Source organism: Papio anubis, chromosome 10, assembly GCF_008728515.1.
Source record: "Papio anubis isolate 15944 chromosome 10, Panubis1.0, whole genome shotgun sequence".
In the NCBI taxonomy this organism is placed as follows: domain Eukaryota; kingdom Metazoa; phylum Chordata; class Mammalia; order Primates; family Cercopithecidae; genus Papio; species Papio anubis.
Genome location: NC_044985.1, coordinates 120,264,647 through 120,287,242, shown reverse-complemented (window position 1 = coordinate 120,287,242; position 22,596 = coordinate 120,264,647). Strand labels below are relative to the sequence as shown.

The window sequence follows — 22,596 nt, the reverse complement described above, 5'->3', positions numbered from 1 at the left end:
GGAAAAGATCATTTTTGCATGGCCAAATATGTGCACAACACATGCTTCACCTCTCTCCTTTTTCCACACTAGGATAAAACAATATTAGCCCTTGTCTCCCCACCCCCAATTTTTTAATTGCTCCATCTTCAAAGGCAACTGCTGTACTTAATTTGGAGTAGGTCATTCCCTTACATTCCTTTGTACTTGGACTACATGTGTATGTACCTGAGACTGGAGTATGGCTTGTTGGTTTCACTCTGTGCATTTTGTACGATGGAGTAAGTTGACATGTATTCTTATGCATCGTGCCTCTTTTCTCCCTGCGTTATGAAATTCACCCTGGTTAGTGCCACCTGAATCCCAGCTCAGCTACTCACTAGCTGTGTGTCCCTGGCTGGGATACTGCACTCTGTGTGCCCCAGTTCTCTCATCCATAAAACGGGGCAACAACAGCAATCCCCGTGCGTCTGGTGTAGCAGCGAAGGAGTCTGTCTCCGGGAGACTCTCAGAAGCATGCCCGGTGGATCCTAAGTGCTATGTACGGAGATGCTGGCTCCATTTTAGAGCTGAGGATACTGAGTCTCAGAGAGCTTATGCAGCTTGTCTTGGCCACATGACGAGTGATGAGCAGAGCCCCGGGGGCCAAACAGGAAGCGTGTCCTGTCATTGTCACCTTTATATCTCCTGGAATTCACAGCTCTCTGTGGCAGTGAGTGCTCAGTGAACACTGTTGTATTGAACTGAATTATATGTTTTTTTTAAACAAATGTATAATAGTTCTGCAGTGGTGCTAATCCTATGTGAACTGGATGCTTTTTAACAAATATTTTATAATTTAGGAGGATAAAAGGTCTTTTGTCACTGTAGGGAATATCAATTAAATCACTGGTGAAAGAAACCAACTCATGAAAATGGAAGTTATTGCAAGAGTGGCTGTTGCCATCAGAGCCTGGCAGGAAACAGTGGCATCCTCCCCCTGGATTTTGATGAGTTGTGGGCAGGGCTGGCACATCCAGCGGTTGCTGAGACGTTGAGGAAGCTGTGGCCTCCCCTAGAGTTTGTGGAACCTCCAAGAGCTGGAGCGGGTGGAATTAGGGAAGGAATTGGGCTCCGAAATGTCCAGACTCTCTCTCCATCTACACTGAGGTTGCTGCCCCCTACTCACGAATCCAGCTAAGGGTAGATGGCAGGCAGGACCCCCACCATACCCCACAAGGGGTCGGCCTGCAGGGTCCAGGGCCAGGCAGAGAGGAGATACTGACCAGCACAAATACTTCCTTCCAGACAGGAAAAACAGTCCTCCTCTCGATAGGGATCTGTGAAAATGCTATGATTATTTTGGTTTTCACTAGGTTATTGAGGATATCATTGCAAACCAAGAAGAAGAAGAAAAAAACGAAAAGAAGAAAAAGAAGAAAAAGGAAAAACAACCTAAGAAAACCAAAAGACAAAAGAAAGGAACCAAGGAAAAAAATAAGGTAAAATATTTGTATAAATTTTAGAAATTTGATTTCATTTTCTTTTTAGTGACTTTTTTGCTTTGGGTCAATGAGATATTTCCAAATCTGTTGGGATTGCAGCCATTTGTTTCCTGGAGAAACCATGTTATCTACCAACAGGTTTTCAATTTTTAAATATTGATCAGCAATCCATTGCCACATTTTCTATAACTTGTAAGTATCAATTAGGATCAATCGTGGTTTCAACACTCAGATACCTCACATGTTGACTCACATATGTGATAGCTTTAAGTTTTCCTTCCTCAGAATAAATTATCCCACTTTTCTTTCCTCAGTGGTAGAGAGAAGTAAAAATACTTAACAAACCACTGGAAAGTCAAAATAACATACTAATTTAACCAAAATGTGTTCATTCACATTTATCATCTAGCACTGACATCTGGATATATTTTAACGGAAGTATTTGTTACTAAAGGAAATCAGAGTTCACACAGTGTCATATTGGGCCCGTCCTTGCCTCGTGTAGGGGGTTTGGAAGTGGAGGTGGGATGAACTTGCCAATAACTGGGGGGGTCTTCATGGTGAAGCCTGCAGGAGAAGTGCACTCTCAGGGCTCATGTGTTCTCAGCAGAAACTCTTTCTATGGGAAACGGATCTCAGGCTTGAAGATGGTCTCATCCTAAAACATAACTGTTTGAAGTAGACTATGTTGCAGTCAGACACCACTTCACGGCTGACCAAAATCCAATCAGAATCAGCTTGAAGAGTGGATCCTTAAAGACATTTATGCAGCCAAGAAACGTATGAAAAGAAGCTCGTTATCACTGGTCATTAGAGAAATGCAAATCAAAACCACAATGCGATACTATCTCACACCAATTAGAATGGTGATGATTAAAGTCTGGAAACAACAGATGCTGGCAAGGCTGTGGAGAAATAGAAACACTTTTACACTGTTGATGAGAGTGTAAATTAGTTCAACCATTGTAGAAGACAGTATGGCGATTCCTCAAGGACCTAGAACCAGAAATACCATTTGACCCAGCAATCCCATTACTGGGTATATACCCAAAGGATTATAAATCATTCTATAAAGACACATGCACACGTATGTTTATTGCAGCACTATTCACAATAGCAAGACTTGGAACGAACCCAAATGCCCATCAATGATAGACTGGATAAAGAAATGTGGCACATATACACCATGGAATACTATGCAGCCATAAAGTGAATGAGTTCATGTGCTTTGCAGGGACATGGATTAAGCTGAAAACTATCATCCTCAGCAAACTAACACAGGAACAGAAAACCAAACACTGCATGTTCTCACTCATAAGTGGGAGTTGAACAATGAGAACACATGGGCACAGAGAGGGGAACATCACACACCAGGGCCTGTTGGGGAGTAGGGGGCAACGGGAGGGAGAGCTTTAGGACAAATATGTAATGCACTCAAGGCTTTAAACCTAGATGATGGGTTGATAGGTGCAACAACCTATGTGACAAGCCTGCACGTTCTGCACATGTATCCCAGAACTTAATATTTTAAAAAAAAAAAAATCATGATCCCGCTGTTACTCCAATCTGCATCAGCTCTCCAGAGTGGATCGGTAGAGGTTATGTGACCCAGCTCTGGCTCAGACAGCCACAGTCATGCTCCTCATGTTCCAAGGATGGTTCTGACCAGCACGCAGACTCGCGAGCTTCTGCGTGGGAGGAGCAGCTCCGAGGGTCTGGCAGACCGTGTCTGGGAACCCTGGTGCCAGGTCACAGTGGGAGAGAAAAGGGACAGCCTGTGCAGTCAAGTAGGACGAGCTACTTGAGCTGAGTCAGAAGTTACGAGCAAGGGAGAAAGGGTAATGGTAAACATAAAATCACAGCACCCAAATCTGGCATAAACTCACAGTATAGGCAATGGTAACAAAAGCCAACATTTTGGCCAGGCATAGTTGCTCACACCTGTAATCCCAGCACTTTGGGAGGCCAAGGCAGGCGGATCACCTGAGGTCAGGAGTTCGAGACCAGCTTGGCCTACATGGTGAAACCCCATCTCTACTAAAAATACATACCTGTAATCCCAGCACTTTGGGAGGCCAAGTTGGGTAGATCACCTGAGGTCAGGAGTTCAAGACCAGCTTGACCAACATGGTGAAACCCCGTCTCTACAAAAATACAAAAATTAGCCAGGCGTGGTGGCAGGTGCCTGTAATCCCAGCTACTCAGGAGGCTGAGGCAGGAGAATCGCTTGAACCTAGGAGGCAGAGGTTGCAGTGAGCCAATAAAGTGCCACTGCACTCCAGCCTGAGTGATAGAGTAAGACTTTCTCTCAAAATATATATATATAAATTTAAAAGTAAATAAATAAATAAAAGCCAACCATGTGTTCAAAGCGCTGGGCATGACTGCGGCTGGCCGGCTGAAGGCAGTCGTTCATTTCACATGCTTGGCTCCTGCACTGTGACCCACAGTGGATCTTCCGTCTGCCTCCATTTGTCTTCATCCCTTTCTTTAACCACGTTCCACTGATGTTCACTGAATGAACAAAAGAAAAGAGACCCCTTACTGCTCATTTGGGGCCCAACCCAATTCACTGGCAGTAGACGCTGAGTTGGGCCCCTCGGATACCCCTTTCGGGACCAAGGCACTCAAGCACCTGGCTCCCCACATGCCAGTGCTGACACTCACAGCTAAATCCCACCCCAGGAATTGCTACAGTCTAAGGGTGCCACTGCAAGCAAGGTTACACCCCTTCTGGGGCAGCCTGCATCCAAGGATAGTCACGTGATAGTACCAAAACCCAGCCCCTCTCCTTGCCTGGACAACTCCGAGGGTTCTCCCAGCTTCTGCTGTTCCCTCTGGGATCAGCTGACAGCTCTCTTGCAATTGCATCACAACTTAGCTTCTCCCTCTGCCCAGGGCTGCTTCCCTCCCTCTCTTCTTTCTGGCTGGTGTTCCCAGTAGACCACCTACATCCATCTCCATCTGAGTGTTTCCAGGGAACCCGATCTGGGAGACCGCCTAGGGCCCTATTGTTCTGTCTGTACCCCAGAAGTTCTAGCTTGTTCTGGAAAAAAAATAAAAGCCCCCTGAATACAGTTAATTTAAAAAATCATACACTTACTCTACAAGATAATTTTGAAGAAGTGCCTAAGAATAAAGAGAATTGGAAGCATTCCAATTTTATTCTAAGAATCTCTTCCTCTAAATATGCACGAGGGAGTTTTATACTTGCAAATTAAAAATTCGCTGTTAGTGAAGCTTGTTCCGTATAAATCTGAAATTACCAGCTACACAATCTGGTCTTTGTTGGGTGAAAGTATTTTATTAACTAGCTATTAAAGAGTCACTTAACGATGAACAGTTTTGAACAAAAAGCAAAGTTTGAGAACATCAGCATTTATGAAATGCTTGCAAATGAAGGGGAAACGCCTTCAGAATCAGAAATGAAATTTTTCATGAAAAATGCAGGTCTGCATAGTGACAATGTGATTATTAAAAGAAGAAAGGGTCATCTCTAATAAACATTGATATATTTAAGTTATGCTGCTATACTTCTTAGAGATCACATTACCTTTTCCAGAGACTTTTTAAAAGTCTTACTCTGGTGTCAACCCTAGAGAACCTCAAACCATTCCTGAGACCAGTTATTCAAATCCTTTTGTGAGAATTGACATTTTGACCTAGAGCAAAAGACACTCTAATTCCTCGTGGTTAGAGGGCACGGGAGAAGACAGAGGAAAGCAGTTCTGTCTAACATGTCTGGTTGCTGGCTTATCCCAGCCCTCGCAGGGCCCAGCTGCATGATTGTTCTTTCAGTATTTTGATAAGACCACATATCAATTGCCAGTTCTAGATGCATAATCAGAAAACTTGGAAAAGACCTTATATTTAAAAACTGATAGGATTATCTGAATATTTCAACTAACCTCTTTAAATGGAAAATAAGTTATTTTCTAAATATCACACAGGTAGAGAGCTAAAAGCTTTGCAAGTCCATGAAATAGTTACAAATTAACATAAATATGAAAAAATCTATTATAAGTGCAAAAAAGTCATGAGAACTGCTGAACGTTTCGGTTGAATTTCACAATGAATCAGTGTTTCTGTGTGAATTTCCGATTTAATGCAGGGCTAGTGGAGTGGGAAAGAGCAGGGTTGTCATGGTGGATCTCTGTAATTGTACACAAGACCATTTTAGAATAAACATCTTGTTATTAGTAATCTTGCATGCATTTGATCTTTTCATCAAGAAACTTGGAGAAACAGTTTAATGTTTAAAAGATGAATGTTTTCATTTCCTCATTTGGATCCATCGGAGCCCCTCCATACTGAGATGCTGAAAGACAGAAGAAAACAGAACAGTCTGGGATGTTCGTCTTCAGCTCGGGGCTAGTGGAAGAGAAAACACAAAAGCACAGTAGTCCTGCCCAGTGGCTCGCACCTGTAATCCCAGCACTTTGGGAGGCTTGGTCAGGAAGATCACTTGAGGCCAGGAGTTGGCACCCAGCCTGGGCAACACAATGAGACCCCATCTGTACTGAAAACAAAAAAAGAAGCACAATAAATACATTCAAATATCAGGTTCTAAAAATTAGTCTGTCATTCATAGGCAAGAAAATGAATCTCTAGGTAAACTTCACACCTTACACAAGTATTAATTCAAAATGGGTCATGGACTTAAACATAAAACTATGAAGCTTTGAGATTAAAAACATAGGAAAAACATCCTCAGAATCTAGAGCTAGGCAAAGAGGTCTTAGACTGGACACCAAAAGCAGGATCCATAAAAGGAAAAATTTATAAATTGGGCCACATCAAAATCAGAAACTGTTGCTTTGTGAAAGATCCAGTGAAGAGGATGAAAAAAAAAAGCTATAGATGGGAGAAAATATTTGCAAACTATCTATCTGACAAAGGATTAGCACCTAGAATATATACAGAACTCTCAAAACAAAAAAGTCTTTCTTTTGAGTCCTCAGTTTTAAATCCAAATTGTTGTGGACTGCAGTTAAGGACTGCTCTGTGGAAAGCACTTTAACAGAAGACAAGGCTAGTGCCAAGAGGAGGACATTTTCTGCAAACTGATAGCCGTCCTGCAAAAGTGCCTTCAATACCAAAGTAATCGCCTTTGTCTCACAGTTGTGTGGACCTCACTTTGGCTTTAGAAACAAAAGTAACAGTAACAGAGCACTATGCAATCATCCTTACAACTCTTTCCTCTGTTATTTTTCAAGCCACGGGTTAGACCATTTGAAACGATTTAAAGTGGTATTGACCTGTCACATGATCACATGAACATTAATGAGTCTTCTCTAAATTCACTGCAGCCTCAAAATGATTTAACTTAGTGCTAAATTCTTCTGGAAAGACCCTTGGACCTTTACAGAGCACAATTCACAATGAAAGCATTTGTTTATCTGCAGTGCCAGCAGACCTAACTCTGACCACAGCTCCTCCTCTCCAATCCCTTGGCCCAGAGAGGTGCTCCACATTGAACGATTAAGCCAACCACATTCTTAGGTTATTTTAGAACATTTCAAACCAAATTTTGCATGACTTTACAAAAATGGACAAGTGAATATCATGTATTTCCAAAGGAAATTATCAGGAATGAGGGCGCCATCGTGGAAGTGTATGTCTGGAGCATCTTCTGTGTCCACTGAAATACAATAAGAGAAGAAGATGGAAAGAAGTGAGGGGTTGGCTTATGGGCAATAGAGATAATAGAGTCCTTAGCCTAGGGAACAGGGGCCCCATGGTTAAACATCCTGCAATTTTATGTAAACTTTCATGGGAAGGAACGTTCTCCTGGGGAAAAGGTGTGTGGGCTTTCTTCATGTTTTCAAGAGGTCCCTTTTATAAAAAGCTCAAAGATCACTGCTTAGAGAAAGGACATATTTGGTTACACAGGCAAAGGGCCAATGGAGGCACTGCATACTCAAAGGAGGGTGATGATCTTAGACACCAGAGTGGCAGGGGAGGCTTCATGGGGGATATGGAATGGCAGGAGACTCTTTCAGGAGCCTATGCTTATAGCCCAAGTCTGCCCACATCTCCCCATCTCCATGGCAACCACCTGACCAAGAGCCATCATTGCCTCTCAGGCTGCAACTGCACCAGCCTCCCAGCCAATGCCCCCACCTCCTCTCCTGCCATTCTACAGCCTGTTCCCCTGCAGCAGCTCGAGTGACCCAAAACTCTGATCGGCATCTCTCACAGCGCTTGGAACTCAAGAGCTATGCAGTAATTATTTCTGAAGAGATGAATAAATGCTCAGATGAAGATCTGCCCTGGAGTGAAAGTACTGGGTATAAAAAGATGAAACAAATGCAACAGACATCGTGAAGGATGCAAGAGATACCAGAAAGGATGACTGGCATGACTGATGGGGTGTGGAAGAAACAGGAGGAGACCAAGGAGTTGAAGTGAACTCCAGGTGTCTTGATTGGAACAGAGGGAAGATTGAGGGCAGACGGACCGGGGCTGGCTTTAGAGCTGTTGAGTCAAACCATTGTCTATGGTTCCACAGCTGGAAGTTCAGGACAGACTCAGGAGAGATAAAGACCAGTGGTGTGGATCAGGACATATCCCTGCTCAGGAAAACTCTAGTTGAAAGTGGGGCATGGATGAGGTGTAGGAAAATTCGTGTGAATGGAGGCTGGAGAATCCGGAATACAGCCACATATTGAGGCAGGAGGAAGAGGTAAAACCAACTGGGGGATGGGAACAGCATGGAAGCCAGGAAGAAATCCAGCACCGTGAACTTCCTATATAGTCTTCCAACTGGGAATTTCTGGAAGGATAAAAGGAAGGTTTTCCTTCTGCCTCCTGAGTCCCTCTGCCATAAGAAGTGAGAACTGGCTGGGCGCAGTGGCTCATGCCTATAATCCAGCACTTTGGGAGGCCATGACAGAAGGATCACTTGAATCCAGAAGTTCGAGACCAGCCTGGGCAACATAGGGAGACCCCCATCCCTACAAACAATTTTTAATAAAATTAGACAGGCATGATGGCGTGTGTCTGTGGTCCCAGCTACTTAGGCAGCTGAGGCAGGAGGATCTCCTGAGCCTGGGAGGTCAAGGTTGCAGTGAGCTATGATTGCACCACCGCACTCTAGCCTGGGCAATAGAGGGAGATTCTTGTCTCAAAAAAAGAAAAAAAAATTAGGCTCTACCAGCGAAATTTGATGGAGTGATGTCTCACAGGAAGTTTTCCACTCCCAGACATGGGTCCCTCGGCTTCCTGCCTCGGAAGTGCACAGGAAGCATCGTGGGAAGGCGAAGAGCTTCCCTAAGGATGACCCTTCCAAGCGGGTCCATCTCGCAGCCTTCCTGGGATACAAGGCTGGCATGACCCACGTCGTGCAAGAAGTCAACAGGCTAGGATCCAACGTGAACAAGAAGGAGGTGGTAGAGGCTGTGACCATTGTGGAGATACCGCCATGGTGACTGTGGGCATTGTGGGCTACGTGGAAACCCCTCAAGCCTCAAGGCCTACTGACCTCCAAGACCATCTTTGCTAAGCACATCAGCAATGAGTGCAAAAAGCACTTCTCTAAGAACTGACATAAATCTAAGAAGAAGGCCTTTACCAATTACTGCAAGAAATGGCAGAATAAGGATAGCAAGAAGCAGCTGGAGCAAGACTTCGGCAGCATGAAGAAGTACTGCCAAGTCATCCACATCACTGCGCACACCCATATGCACCTGCTTCCTCTGCGCTAGAAGAAGGCCCCGCTGATGGAGATCCAGGTGAACAGAGGCACCGTGGCCAAGAAGCTGGACTGGGACCAGGAGAGGCTAGAGTAGCAGGTACCTGTGAACCAAGTGTTTGGGCAGGATGAGATGATTGACGTCTTCAAGGTGACCAAGGGCAAAGACTACAAAGGGGTCACAAGTCATTGGCATGCCAAGAAGCTACCCTGCAAGACCCAAAGAGGCCTGCGCAAGGTGGCCTGGATTGGGGCATGGCATCCTGCCTGTGTGGACCTTCTCTGTGGCATGCGCTGGGCAGAAAGGCTACCATCACCACACTACAAGAAGATCGATCTGTATGATCGGCCAGGGCTACCTTATCAAGGACGACAAACTGATCAAGAACAGTGCCTCCGCTGACCATGACCTGACTGACAAGAGCATCAACTCTCTGGGTGACTTTGTCCCATAAGGTGAAGTGACCAGTGACTTTGTCATGCTGAAGGAATGTGTGGTGGGAACCAAGAAGTGAGTGCTCACCCTTCACAAGTCTTTGCTGGCTCAGACCAAATGGTGGGCTCTGGAGAAGACTGACCTTAAATTTATTGACACCACTGCCAAGTTTGGCCATGGCTGCTCCCAGACCATGTAAGAGAAGAAAATATTCATGGAAAGTATTCATGAAACCACTCAAGAAAGACCAAATTGCAATAGAAGATGGAGCTTAATGCCAGGAACAGATTTTGCAGCTGGTGGGGTCTCAATAAAAGTTATTTTCCACTGCAAAAAAAATGAGGAGTGAAAACTAAGGCTGTGATGGAGGCAATCAGGAGGTTCTTTAGAGAGGGAGGATCACAGGGAGTAAATGATGTAGCAGAGGTGAGAAGAAAGTGTGGTCAGGGCACTCCAGAGAAACAAAACCAATAGGAGAGCGATATATAAAAAAATACATGTGGCCTGTGTGTGTGTGTGTGTGTGTGTGTATGTGTGCATGTGTGTGTGTATATATCTCCTCTGTGTCCTTTTATATTTATAGAGAGAAAGATTCATTCATTAAGGTATTGGTTCCTTCGGTTATGGAGCCTGCGAAGTCCCACCATCTGCCATCTGCAAAAAGGGGCCCCAGGAGAGCTGGTGGTAGAGTTCAAAGGCCAGAGAGCTGAGGGCCCGTGTTGTAGACTCCAGCCCAAGTCTGAGGACTGGAGAGCTGGAGAGCCAGTAACCAGCTGGAGGCTTGCATGGCCCATGTGAGAAATGTGGTTTATTTCTTAGTACCATACTCATAACCAAGAAGATCTTTCTGATAAAAATTAACACAGATACCATCAAAGAAACTTGAGACAAATGTATTTAGGACATAGTTACATGTTTTTAGACTTCCCACTGTAGATTCTCTCCTATCTCTTGTATTTCTTTTGTATTTCAGAGTAGCACTCTGCAGCCCTCAAAGCCATGAGGAACGTTGATTCCCTAGTGCTGACGGAAATGCACGAGCAGAAAAGTAAAACGACAAGCTAAATGCAAGCTCAAAAATAGTGGAGATGCTTGATCTGTTTTTCAAGTTTAGTTGCATAAGCTATCACGTTGTTCGGTGCATGTTAATTTTTAAATATAGTTTTCAGCCATTATAGTTTCTGGGTTGGTTTTCACTTCTGAATCTAGAGAAAGGGATAATTATTTCACTCTCAGATCAGTGGGAAATTGTCAGCCTCTTCAAAATGCCTGGTGGACCTCTCCCCCACCCCAGGATACAGACCCAGAGGGGAGGAGCAGGTAATCTGAAAGCCGCGGAGTGATCCCTTCGACATTTGAACTTGTATGTTAACGGATGTATGCCAAAATGTATACCTTCATTTCGAAAAATCTAACAGTTGCAGCCCTATTTGAATTTTTCCACAGCCCTACCAGTGTGAGATGTTAGCCATCCCTCAACAACCTACTTCAGATGCACATACTTGCCAATAGGAAATTATAACAGTAGTTAACATTTGGAGAGGGCAAGAAGAGGGAGCGTGGTTTATCTCTGACTGCCCTCCTAATTTCACAAAGACAAATACAGAGGATAAGATATTTGATAACACAGAATGTCCCATTGACTCTCAGTAAGAAACTTTAGAAACGTTCTCCATGCAGCATTTATCTGAGTTGTGTGAGGGACAAAGTTCATACAGTAACTGGAAACTTACAAAAAATGGTCAGTTTCCATAAGCCAGCTTTTTAAATATGCTCTAGTCCCCCCTTATTCTCAGTTTCACTTTTTGCAGTTCCAGTTACCCGTGGTCAAGTGTGACCCATAAGTATTAAATGGAAAATTCCTGAGTTTTGAATCGTGCACCATTCTTCGCAGTGTTAATGAAGTCTTGCACCATCCTGTCCCATCACATCATGGATGTGAATCATCCCTTTGTCCAGCATGTTCATGCCGTATACACTACCTGCCTGTTTCTATATAGGAAAAAGTATAGTATATGTAGGGTTTGGTACGATCCGAGGCTTCAGGTGTGCACTGGGTCTTGGAACATATCCTCCTTGGAGAAAGGGGGACTACTATCATCTAAATCAAATCAAGAGGCCTCCATAAGTTTCTTTTTACTTAACAACTCCTTTGTCCTGAGTGATTTATAACTGATTGGGCCATAAAAAGAAAGTGAGAAGCCGATGAGAAAGCAACTGTCTGCTCTAAAGGAAGCTTTCTGTGCGGTTGAGCGTCTTAGCAGTACCCAGAGACCGGGCAGGTCAAGTCTCAGTGCTGCTGACTGCGATATTTGAGGAGCTCCAGAGAAAGCAAGGCCCAGAAGACTGGAGCCATGGAAATGGCTCAGTTTGCAAAAAAGGGAAGAAAGTTGGATGGGACAAACCACAGATCATGGCATGCTGGTATGGCCAAGCAAAGAAAGCAGACACTACAGTGACTCAACTCTGAGGTCGGTGTGCAGGTGAGAACACACTTCTCCTCCCGTCTGTTCATTACTTGTTCAGCCAGCAAGCCTGGAAAGCAATGGAGATGGAAAATGGCGGAGGCGTGAATAAACGCTCCCCTCCCGCAGCGTGCGGTCACTTAGGTGGCCAAATGTAAGAAATTGACGTTTCTTAGGTGCCATGGTCTGAATATGTGTTCCCCCACCTACGAAAAATTCAGACATTGAAAGCTAATCACCAGTGTGATGGTGTTGGGAGGTGGGGCCTCTGAGGGTGATTAGGTCCTGAGGGCAGAACCCTTGTGATTGAGATGAGTGCCTTTATGAAGGAGACCAAAGAGAGCTGCCTTGCCCTTTCCGCAGAGTGAAGACAGGGCTAGAAGGCACAGTCTCTGAAGCAGAGAGCAGCCCCCACCAGACACAGAATCTGCACCTTAATCTAGGACTTGCCAGTTTCTGGAACTGTGAAAAATACATTTCTTTTGTTTATAAGCCACTTAGTGTATAATATTTTCTTATAGCAGCCCGAGCTGATCAAGTCATTAGGAATAAACACCTAAAAACCATTAGTATAATTTCAAGGCAGGAGAAATCTGTCTACATGGTATATGCATTTAGGTAGGAGGACTTTGTCATCTCGGACTCATGGTGTGCTGGGAATGTCCAGACAGCGGCATAACTGCAGGCCACCTTCGCATGCCGCAAAGGCCAAGGAGGTCACCGGCCATGGCTCCACCCATGACCATTAAACCAGCACCGTTGCTTGACTGGGAGCCTGGGTAGCTAGAACAGTCCACAGGAGATGGCCAGCAGGGCGAACAATCTGGAAATCTCTTTTGAGCGATGGGGATAGGAGTCAGGAAGGCTTCATCTGGAGCAGACTTAGGGCATGAAAGGGTGCAGACTCCTGAGGCTCCAGGAACTGGGCCTCAGCTGATGGAAGGACAACTTCAATGGCCTTAAGTCTAGCTGCCTGGGGTGGTTTTAAGAAAAAACGACTCCCAATGTCCACACACCTTAGAAGAGATTCTTACTTAATTGAGCATAATTGGTCTAGGGCAGAGCTGGGCATTAGATTTTTTTTTTTTTTTTTTTAGCTCTCCATTGGGTTAAGTCAGAAGAGTTGTCTGACAGTGGAGTGGGCCACCCGCCCTGTGTAGAGGAAGAGAATGTCAGAACTCAGGTCATGGCTGGCCTTCCTCACCTCAGGAAGTGGGCCAGAGTGTGCAAGGCCAGCCACAGTGGTGGGATGGGATCTGGGAAGGTGACCCCTGGTTTCTACTGGGGGAAACGTGTATGTGACAGTTACAGGAAAGCCCTAGACCTGGGAACCAGCCAGTAGAAGGCATCGGGGGAAGAGAGGCTGTGGTGTGGTGCAGTCGGGCCCCTGAGGCATAGTGAGCAAGGATCGGGGACAGGAGGACTCAAGGATCTCAAAGGCAGGCCCCGTGCAGCTCTAGCAACCTAGTGAGTCCCACCCTTAGTAGCTGCTCAGGAAAGGTTCACAGGTAAACAGATAGGCTCATGCACCTTCATTTGTAAAAATCAAGATAAGGCCACAATGAACAGAAAAGCAAACAAAATGAAGTTCAGCCCCACCAACTAAAGAAATATAATTTTTCAAAAATACCATGTTACGCCTATTCATCCAGCAAAACTTTTAAGTCAAAATATGATTCTGCTATAGCAGATATACATCACATATGCATGCATACTAGCCTCCTTCCCACCCCTCAAACCCCCATTCCAGCCAGAGTGATGTCTCAAGGGGCCAATCCCTTCACACCAGGCTCCTGGGTAGCTGCCCTGCTTGTAAGCCAACTCCAAGCTCCCTGAAAAGCACAGCTCACGGTCCTTTCAAGGGCCATCCTCTTTCTCTGTCTCGCCATCTCTGTCTCCCTGTCTCTCCTTTCCTCCCCACTTCTCTTCTCTCCCTCTCTCTCTCCCCACACGCCAGCCTCATGTCTGCCCAGCCCCGCGCAGTCCCCACGGCTGCTGAACCTCCTTCAGCCATCCCTGTGAGACACAACCTCCCCATCTGGACTTGACACATGCTGTTCCTTCTGCTGGACACACTTTGCCGCACCTCAGTCTCCTTCCCTGGAGCCCTCCGCCTCACCCTTCTCCTCTTCCTCCCCTTCGTCCATCCCTAAGAGCACAGCCTCACCAGTGTAGGGGCTCCCAGAGACCAAACATAGAACAATCTGAGTATCCAAAACAAAAATGGCAATAATAGACAATAACACTGACGAAAAAGTAATAAAGATGTGTGACTCCTTAGTGATACCTGGAAAGAGAGAGAGACAGATGATAAATACTATCTCTGAGAATAAATATACTAATGAAAGTGATTCTAAATTTCTTTTTCGTTCATGGATTCTCCCTCTTTCCTCCCAGGCCTTGCTTTATCCACTACTGGTCTTTTTCTTGCTGCTCTGCAGGCTTTTCTCTAATGCCCGGGCCTCTTGGGAGCCAGGAACGGGGCGTAGCTAACCCAAACCTTGAGTTCTAGGTGGGACTTCTTACCAGAGAGCTTTGATTTAGTGTGAGCTCTGGAAGGTCGGTGAGCTGTGTCATAGGCTTTGGGCCTCCTGGTGTTTCCGGGTCCGGGTTCTCTCCCTGGTTCCCTGCTGGCTGCAGCTCCCCCTGCCTGGCTTATGGGCTGCAGTTCCAGGCAAGCCTGCCATGTCCTCACCTCCGCATGAAGTGAGAGTCCCCTCTGCAGCACCCTGGGCCTCCCCTGAAGCGCTTGTGATCCCGTTTCACATGTCTTCCCTGCTTCCTGGTGACCTGAGCAAATGCAAAGCTGGAAGACACAGTGGACTCAAAACAAAATACAAAGCTGAAAAATGCAAAGCTGAAAAGAGACACGGCGGATTCGCAGGGGGACAGACCACAGATGAGAGTCAGGAGGGGCAGGAGGTGTGGCCTTTGAGTGAGCTGGTAACCATGGTCTCAGGGGGCCGTGAAAAGCCCCTGGGAACACTTGAGCCAGCAGGTGACTTGATCAGAGCTGCAGTTGCCTCAGAAAGTAGCTGAGGCAGCCAAGTGTGCCTTGGCTCCGGGTGTAACCCAGCACTGTCTCGGGAGGGAGAGCCGCTGCCAGCCCTGGGCTGGGGAGGATTCGAGGAAGCCCTGGCTTTCCCAGGCACCTGGGGCATGCGCTGGGGGGAGTCCGATGGCTCCACACCCGGCCTCTTTTATTCCGATGGTTGTGTTTTATTCTCATGTGTATCAGGAAACCAATGTATCCACTATGGTTTCACTTTAGCAATAGAGAGTGCCTCTTTAAAGAACGTAAGTGAGTCTTTAAAGAAACGATGGTTCTATTGGTCAGGGATTCTCAGATCTGGCAAAAATCACGATGAGGGATGCAGTGAAGTAGCATGACAGTGAAGACATTTTCATCAACCCCAAGGAGACCCCGTACCCATTAAGCAGTCCCTCCCCTTCCCCCCTCTCTGCCCCACCCCTACCCCCTGGCCACCATTGATCCGCTTTCTGCCCGAGTTTGTCTGTTTTCATATAAATGAGATTATACACCGTGAGGCCTTTTGGGTCTGGCTTCACACTCTCAGCCTAGGTCTTCACGCTTCCTCTGCGCCGTAGCCTGTGTCTGTCTTCATGTTTGTGTTCGCTCCTTTCTGTGGGTGAGTTCAACGTTTCATTGTGTGGAAATACCACATTGTGTTTACCCATTTATCCATGGATTGAGCCTATACTTTTCCTATTCTTGTTTCATTCAGCCAATGTCGCACACAGGCCAAGCGGCCAGGCCACAGGGCTGACGGGGTCGTTCCTGCCTGCTGTGTCTGGTGGGAAAAGCAGGCTGTTCTGAGGAAATGACAAGCCTGCAACAAGGGCAGGAAGGCCATCAGAGAGGATTTCAGGAGGACGGGAGGTCTGTTCAGAGTCTGAATTCATCAGAAAGCATAGGAGAAGGGTGGCCGTCCAGGCGGATGGAACAGCAGGGAAAGAGTATGGCAGGTGCAGGGGGGTGGCCTTGTCAGCATCTCTGCAGTGATGGTGGAGGCAGGAGGTGGCAAGGACAAAGGCCGCAGAGGGGGGCGGGGGCATTCCTGGGGCACCACACCTGTGGGGGTGGTGTGTGGTCTGCTGAGGGGCTTGGACTGTATCCTGTGGGGGACGGCACCTCCCAGGAGCTCCAAGACAGATACCTCTGTGGGGCTTTCAAGGAAGGAAGTCGTGAGGCCAGGTCTGCTGCAGACCCCTTCCAGCAGGAGAGAAGAGAGTGACCCTGCGTTAGCCAACCTTGGAGCAAGGGGCCAGGGCAGTGGGACTGGAGGCGGAAGCAGAGAGACCCCAGGAAAGCCTCCGCGGCAGAACAGTGGGGTTTGGTGATTGCTTGGCCTTGGGGAGAGAGAGGAGAAATGCCTCTGGATCTGATGCATGGATACTACACAACCACGAGGGCCTGCGTCCCAGAGCCCAACCCTGGAGCCCAGAAACGGAAGGGCCCATCAGGTGCCAGAGTCAGGGCGTGCTCGGGAAGCAGCCCAGGGGAGGCATGCCCACGTCACCCAACTGCTGCCCTTCCTCCCACTGCATAGAGAGTACTGAGCCTGCTTCAGGAACCCGAGGACAGAACAGAGCCAGCGTTGTTCCTTTCACCCTCTCTAAGGGTAGCAATAGCCATGATAGTGGTCATCGGAAACATGGCTGTTCAGGCAGTGTCAACATTATTGCAGAGAAACACCACATGAGGGTTTGCAGGGCCTAGCTCTCACTATTAGGCACAGGTGAACCCTGGCGGCAGAGGGGCAGAGTGGGTGTTGTGCTGGGGCTCAGAGCAGAGCTGCGGCCTGGGCTGACGGCAGGTAGCACTGCAGTCTCCAGTCTTGGTGCACAGGGTTGGCGGCAGGAGCCAGGGATGGTGGCCTGGCTCTCTCTGCTGTGGGGGGCCCAGGGTAGGGAAACTAGCTAGATCCTGGCTCCAGGAAGGAAGCAGGGCCCCAGAGTCAGGCTGCGGCTCGCGATGGCTTCCAGGCTCAAGGACGAGGCAGGTAGCGAGAGGAAGGAACAGCCCAGGTGCTGGAACTGGCAAGCAGCACAGCTCAGCAAAGGATGGGGAGTAGCTCCAAGGGCTGGTTACAGGAACAGAAGGAGGGAGGTAGATGAACTCAGGCTGGGAAATCAGCCTTCAGAGCGAGGAAGGAGTGACAGCATGAGAAGACAGGACCAGGCTGGGTGTGGTGGCTCAGGCCTATAATCCCAACACTGTGGGAGGCTGAGGGGGGCAGATTGTCTGAGCTTAGGAGTTCAAGACCAGCCTGGGCAACATGGCAAAACCCCGCCGCTACAAAAAAATTTAAAAATTAGCCAGGTGTGGTGGTGCACACCTGCAGTCCCAGCTACTGGGGAGGCTGAGGCAGGAGGATCGCTTAAGCCCTGTCTCCAGAAAAAAAAAAAAAAGAAAAAGAAGTTTTTTAATCAAAAAAGAAGACAGGATCAAACTCGGGGCATGGGGTACCCCAGGGGAGGCCACTGAGAAGGGAAAGCTGATATCAACAGGGGACGCTTTGGTGAGCCTGGACCACCCACGCCTGCTCAGTGGACACAGCACTCCATACTCAGACGGGCCAGAGGGGCACTGCCCCGGGGGACCAGGACTGGGTCATACTCAGATGGGCCAGAGGGGCACTGCCCCGGGGGACCAGCATGAACCCTGGTCACGGTCATCACAGCGTCTGCGCCTTTTGCTGTCCGGTCTTGCCTGTGATTAACAAAACTATTCTGCTTTGAACAGGAAGAAGATGAAAAATGGAAAATGTCACCAAGTCTTTTTCTCCCTGCGATGAAGGAAGGATGTAACGCATACAAAGGTAAGTTTAGGAGAACATGCATGGTCACTGAGACAGCAGTACGTGCTGGGAACCCCGTCAGGGGAGGCTGCTGCATGCTACTCACAACCGAGACGTTCTGCCTGTCTCTATTTTAAATTTCCTGGCCAGGCTAAGTGGCTCGCACCTGTAATCCCAGCACTTTGGGAGGCCGAGGCGGGCAGATCACGTGAGGTCAGGAGTTCAAGACCAGCCTGGCCAACATGGTGAAACCCCGTCTCTTCAAAAATACAAAAATTAGCTGGGCATAACAGCAGGCGTCTGTAATCCCAGCTACTCGGGAGGCTGAACCAGGAGAATCGATTGAACCCAGGAGGCGAAGCTTGCAGTCAGCCAATATCGCGCCATTGGACTCCAGCCTGGGCGACAGAGCGAGACTCTGTCTCAAAAAAAAAAAAAAAAAAAAAAATTCCTTTTGGTGGCCTGATGCATACAATTAGTTAAAAGGCAAGACACATTTAGGATGAGAAGATAGTCAAGACCCCCATCCTGTTTTTGAACCCTTAAGACTTCAGCTGAATGTTTTCATGCTAGTGGCAGGGAAGAAAGATATTTTTAGATTAATTAAGAAAATTGATACTGTATGTACAGTAAAATGTCTTAATCCTATTAGACTAAGACATGTGCCTGAATTCTGACACACGATTTTTTTGTCAGTTGCTCAGCCTGATGAGTATAGCTGTCATCTGGCTGGATATGCAAATGTAGGAACTGGTCTTTCAGATATTTGCATTTTAATTTCCTAGAACTATTACCCAACTCCTGTGGTTCTACTGTGCCCTCAGGATAAATCCAAACACAGCGACCTGCCAAGATGACCTCGGTCATTAGTGCTAGTATGGAAGTTTCTGAAAGATGCAATCTGGATATGAAGTGGAATCTTTCCAAATGGCAGTCATTCGTGGCCTCCTTCCCAGCCTTGGTCTTCTCTGGATATTATCAACTTAATAGTTGTATTTTTAAATTGACTCCGGGCTTTCACCTTAATAATTGCACCTCATCCTAAGCAACAATATGAATGTGGCCATAGGTTTGACATGCTAGTGACATAAGATAAAAATGTCTGCATGCCACTGAAAATTCTCTTACATACCATGCATGGGCACCCCACCGCATGAGATGCTGAACTGAAGTGGAACCCTGGGGGGCACGATGACGTTGGCAGGATTTGGCAACTGAATCCATTTTCATTGGGAAGAAAGGAGGTCAAAAGGGAAAACTAACATTTATTAAGTACCTAAGACATGCAAGGCTTGGAGTTTTTCCATGCCCATCTCATTTAATCTTCACAACAACTGGGAGAGGTAAATGTTGCTCTCCTCGTGTGGGCAGGTACTGGTAGAAGCCCTGCTGTCATCCAAGCTTAAGAATCCATCACCTACTTAACGGTGCAGAGCAGTCACTATCAAAAACACCTTTTCACTTGCATGTTCCTTCAACAAACAGTCAGCATCTCCAGGGTGTCAGGTGCAGTGCTGGCCCGGAGATATAAAGGTAACACCTGCCAACAACAAGCTTATATGTTGGGGGTTATAGTGGTGGGATCGGGTGGGGATAGTGGCATAAACTGGGTAGTTTCTGTAAGTTAGGATGACAGTAACAACATCCAGTGGGACCTGCTGGGAGTTGCCATCATCCACACGGTGGGGCCAGGGGCCTGGCTAGGGTGCCACTGGCATCAGGTGTGTGTCTACAGCAACAATGCCATCTAAGACTCTGCTTTGCACATCATTCTTTGGTCTTTACTGCCACCCTCACTGGCTTGTTACTGCATGTATCTATAACTCCCATGCCTCCAAACACTCCAGGTAACATACTAATTCGTTTTCTTCTGGAGAGCACCTTTGTGGAGCCCTCCCTCTCAGCTGCGATCCTGGAGCCTTACTTGGCCTTTGCTGACATCTTGCCTCTCCCTCATTTTGGTGGAGCTCATTCTCTAGGATGTCCCAAGAAGGGATTCGCAGAGGGGAGTTTTGGCTGCCATGGGCATCTGAAAGCTGTCCTGCACTCACACTCAGACAGCAGGTGCCCCGGGATGTGGAAAGCAGGGCTCCCTTCTCTTCTGATACAGCTAAGACACGGGCACAGGAAGGAAGGAGCTGGAGAGCAGAAGCCTGCTGTCCCGTGGCAGGAAGTCAGGGGCCCGTGTCTGAGACTGATAAATCAAGAAGTAACGTATGAGCATGTTCTATAGACACTAGGAAAAGAACACAGAAACTACCCGAAATAGCTTCCATGAAACCAGATCACTGCACACGCCCCTGTGGCCGCTGCGCTTCCTCCAGCAGGCCAGGCACGCTCCACCTCTGGCCCTTATGCTTTCTGTTCCTCTGGCTCAGAATGCTTGTCCGTTTGGGCCTCGGTGCCAGTGAGACCTTCTTTAAGGGCCCTTGTGGAGTGACAGTCCCCCTCTGCCCGTGCCCACCCTTTGCCCACTTGGGTGTGAGTGTGTGTTCACAGACGTTTCTCACGGTGCCATGCCAAGTCCTTGAGGGCAGGGCCTTCCATTATCCACCTGCTCTGAGAGCAGTGCCTGGCCCATAATCGGGCTCAATAAAGTCAAAATGTAATAACTGCATTTGTCCTGTGTATTTTTAATGAATAAATGAATATAGGAAAGAATGCCATTGGAAAATGTAATTGGCAGGTAGACAGAGTGGGACAGGTTTTTCATTATCATCTGTTTAATATTCTGACTTTGTTTAAAACAATGTGTATCATTCTGATACAAGCAAAAATTAATTTGGGAGAAATCTAATGTCCCCATGGGAAGCCGACTCTTGCAACCTGCTGACCGGCCCAAAAGCTCTGAAAACTGTCCACGCCTTTTGTGTAATATCTGTTTCCATTAAGACTGAAAAAGCAAGCAGCGTCCCTCCTGGAAGCAAACCCGCAGTGTCATTTTCCTGGTCGGATGGTGTGGCGTTGGACTTGTTATCTGCCAGGTCTTTAGTAACTTCAAGGAATTAAATGTCTTCCTCTTCGAATTCTTTTCTTAAAAAATCAAAGGTTTTCCTCTTCAAATAAAACATTAGCATTTTAATCACTAAGATTAGCCCCCCGCCCCGGCGCCCCTCTTTCATTGCCCCCCCACGTGTGAAACTGCCTTGGCCTCGCTTTTCACATTCTCGGGATAAAAGCTCTTTCTCCGCTCTAGGAGAGAGTGGGGCAGTCGTTGCCCTTTGAGGGCCGTGAATAGCTTCCTGCATTTATAAATGTCCATGAAATTCTTGAAGGGATTGAAAAGTGCCCTGCGCAAAAGTGTCATGAGAAAAGCAAAGTTTCAGTAGAAAACTCAATCCATTTAAACGATCTAGAGGGGAAATGGGCAAAACGGCTCCGCGGTGTTTTATTTTAAATATAGTTGCGACTCCAGAATGAGAATGTGTTCCACCGTACAACTGTTTCTACATAAGTAATTGTGTCATGGTTTCCCTTCTGTGAGAGATTCTGCCTTCCTTTTATTATGAAATACGTTATTTCCTGATTTTAGTGAATCTAGTGAAAAAGAAAAGTAGCTTCCCGTAACTAACAAAGCTGTTCTGTTTAAAATGCCCTGATGTAACAGATAGGTGCTGCTATTGGAGAAGATTTAGAAATCCCACAAGGGGGATTGTTATTAGTAAACAGCACGTTATGACACATTTAAACCTTTTCTAGAATTTTCGAGGAAGAATGCTTACAATTTTAGACACATAAAAGGAAGCATTGATTCCTTTTCCTACATTTTATCACTACGTGTTATTCCTACATTTTGAAGTTTTTCACAGTTTAAGCTTATGTACATTTCAGAAAATTTACTAGAAAAGAGCAATTCGCTTCAAATGCAGGAGTTGTAAACCCTCTGGGCCTTTGGAGTACACGCATCATACAAGCTAACCACAAAATCTAAGGGAGTGCAGGGCGAAGAATGAACTTCCACCTATTAGTGACATGAAGTCTCTCTTCCACCAATGGGATGCTTTAGACAATGTATGCAATACTTGTTTTCTACACCCTGGCTCTCAGGCTGGCTGTCACTGGGAAGGATTATGGTAACGAGAGAAGTTCAGCCCAGGCCCCCTCCTGTAGGCCCACTCCAGCTCATCAACCTTTTTCGCCTCTTCTCCCCTCCTGTTGTCACACCTGTTTTGGGCTGGCCACCTGCCCTATGTGAATGATGACACCCCTTGAACTTCAGCCTCACCTCTGCAGTCACCTTCAGAGTCCCATCCGAGCCCCCTTCCCACCCCCAGCTCTGTGCCCCCAATCCCTGGGCCACCTCTTATGAGACTGCCCTGTCAGGAAGTACACCTACGTGCATTGGTACCGTGAAAAATTTGCCACCTTTGTGATTTATTTTTTGTCTGTTTGTAAGCCCACATTAAAAGAAATCTGCATCATTTTCTGCATTTTCAAAAACCTGCCCAACTGACCTTGCATCACCACAGGCTGGTCCTCCATATCTCTGTGGCAGAGACGGTGCTCAAACAGCAATACACAGAGCCCTGCCCTTCAGTTTGCTGGTAGGAGGTAGGCTGGTCAAGAGCTCTTGCTGGGTCCTGCTGGACCCCCCACCACCCACCCCGCTCAGATACCTGCTGAGCCATCCGTGCTGCAGTCTGTCCGGAAGTCAGGTGGACCTGCCTCTGCCGTGTGTGGCGAACAACCCCTTCTGCCCAGAAAGTGCTGTGGTCAC

At 47.0% G+C, this 22,596-nt stretch overlaps 1 protein-coding gene and 1 pseudogene across 4 annotated transcripts in view; both read left to right on the top strand.

Annotated features, from left to right (window-relative positions):
* Nucleotides 1-22,596, top strand: part of IQCA1 (IQ motif containing with AAA domain 1) — a 164,053-nt gene that overhangs the window by 80,440 nt on the left and 61,017 nt on the right. For all 4 annotated transcript variants that reach the window (XM_021924179.2, XM_009183394.3, XM_003908124.4 and 1 more), the window contains 2 exons: nt 1,335-1,460; nt 17,825-17,900. In XM_021924179.2, the coding sequence (XP_021779871.1) occupies nt 1,335-1,460; nt 17,825-17,900 (202 nt within the window). The remainder of the gene's footprint in view (nt 1-1,334; nt 1,461-17,824; nt 17,901-22,596) is intronic.
* On the top strand, nt 8,549-11,104 carry LOC108581462 (annotated as a pseudogene).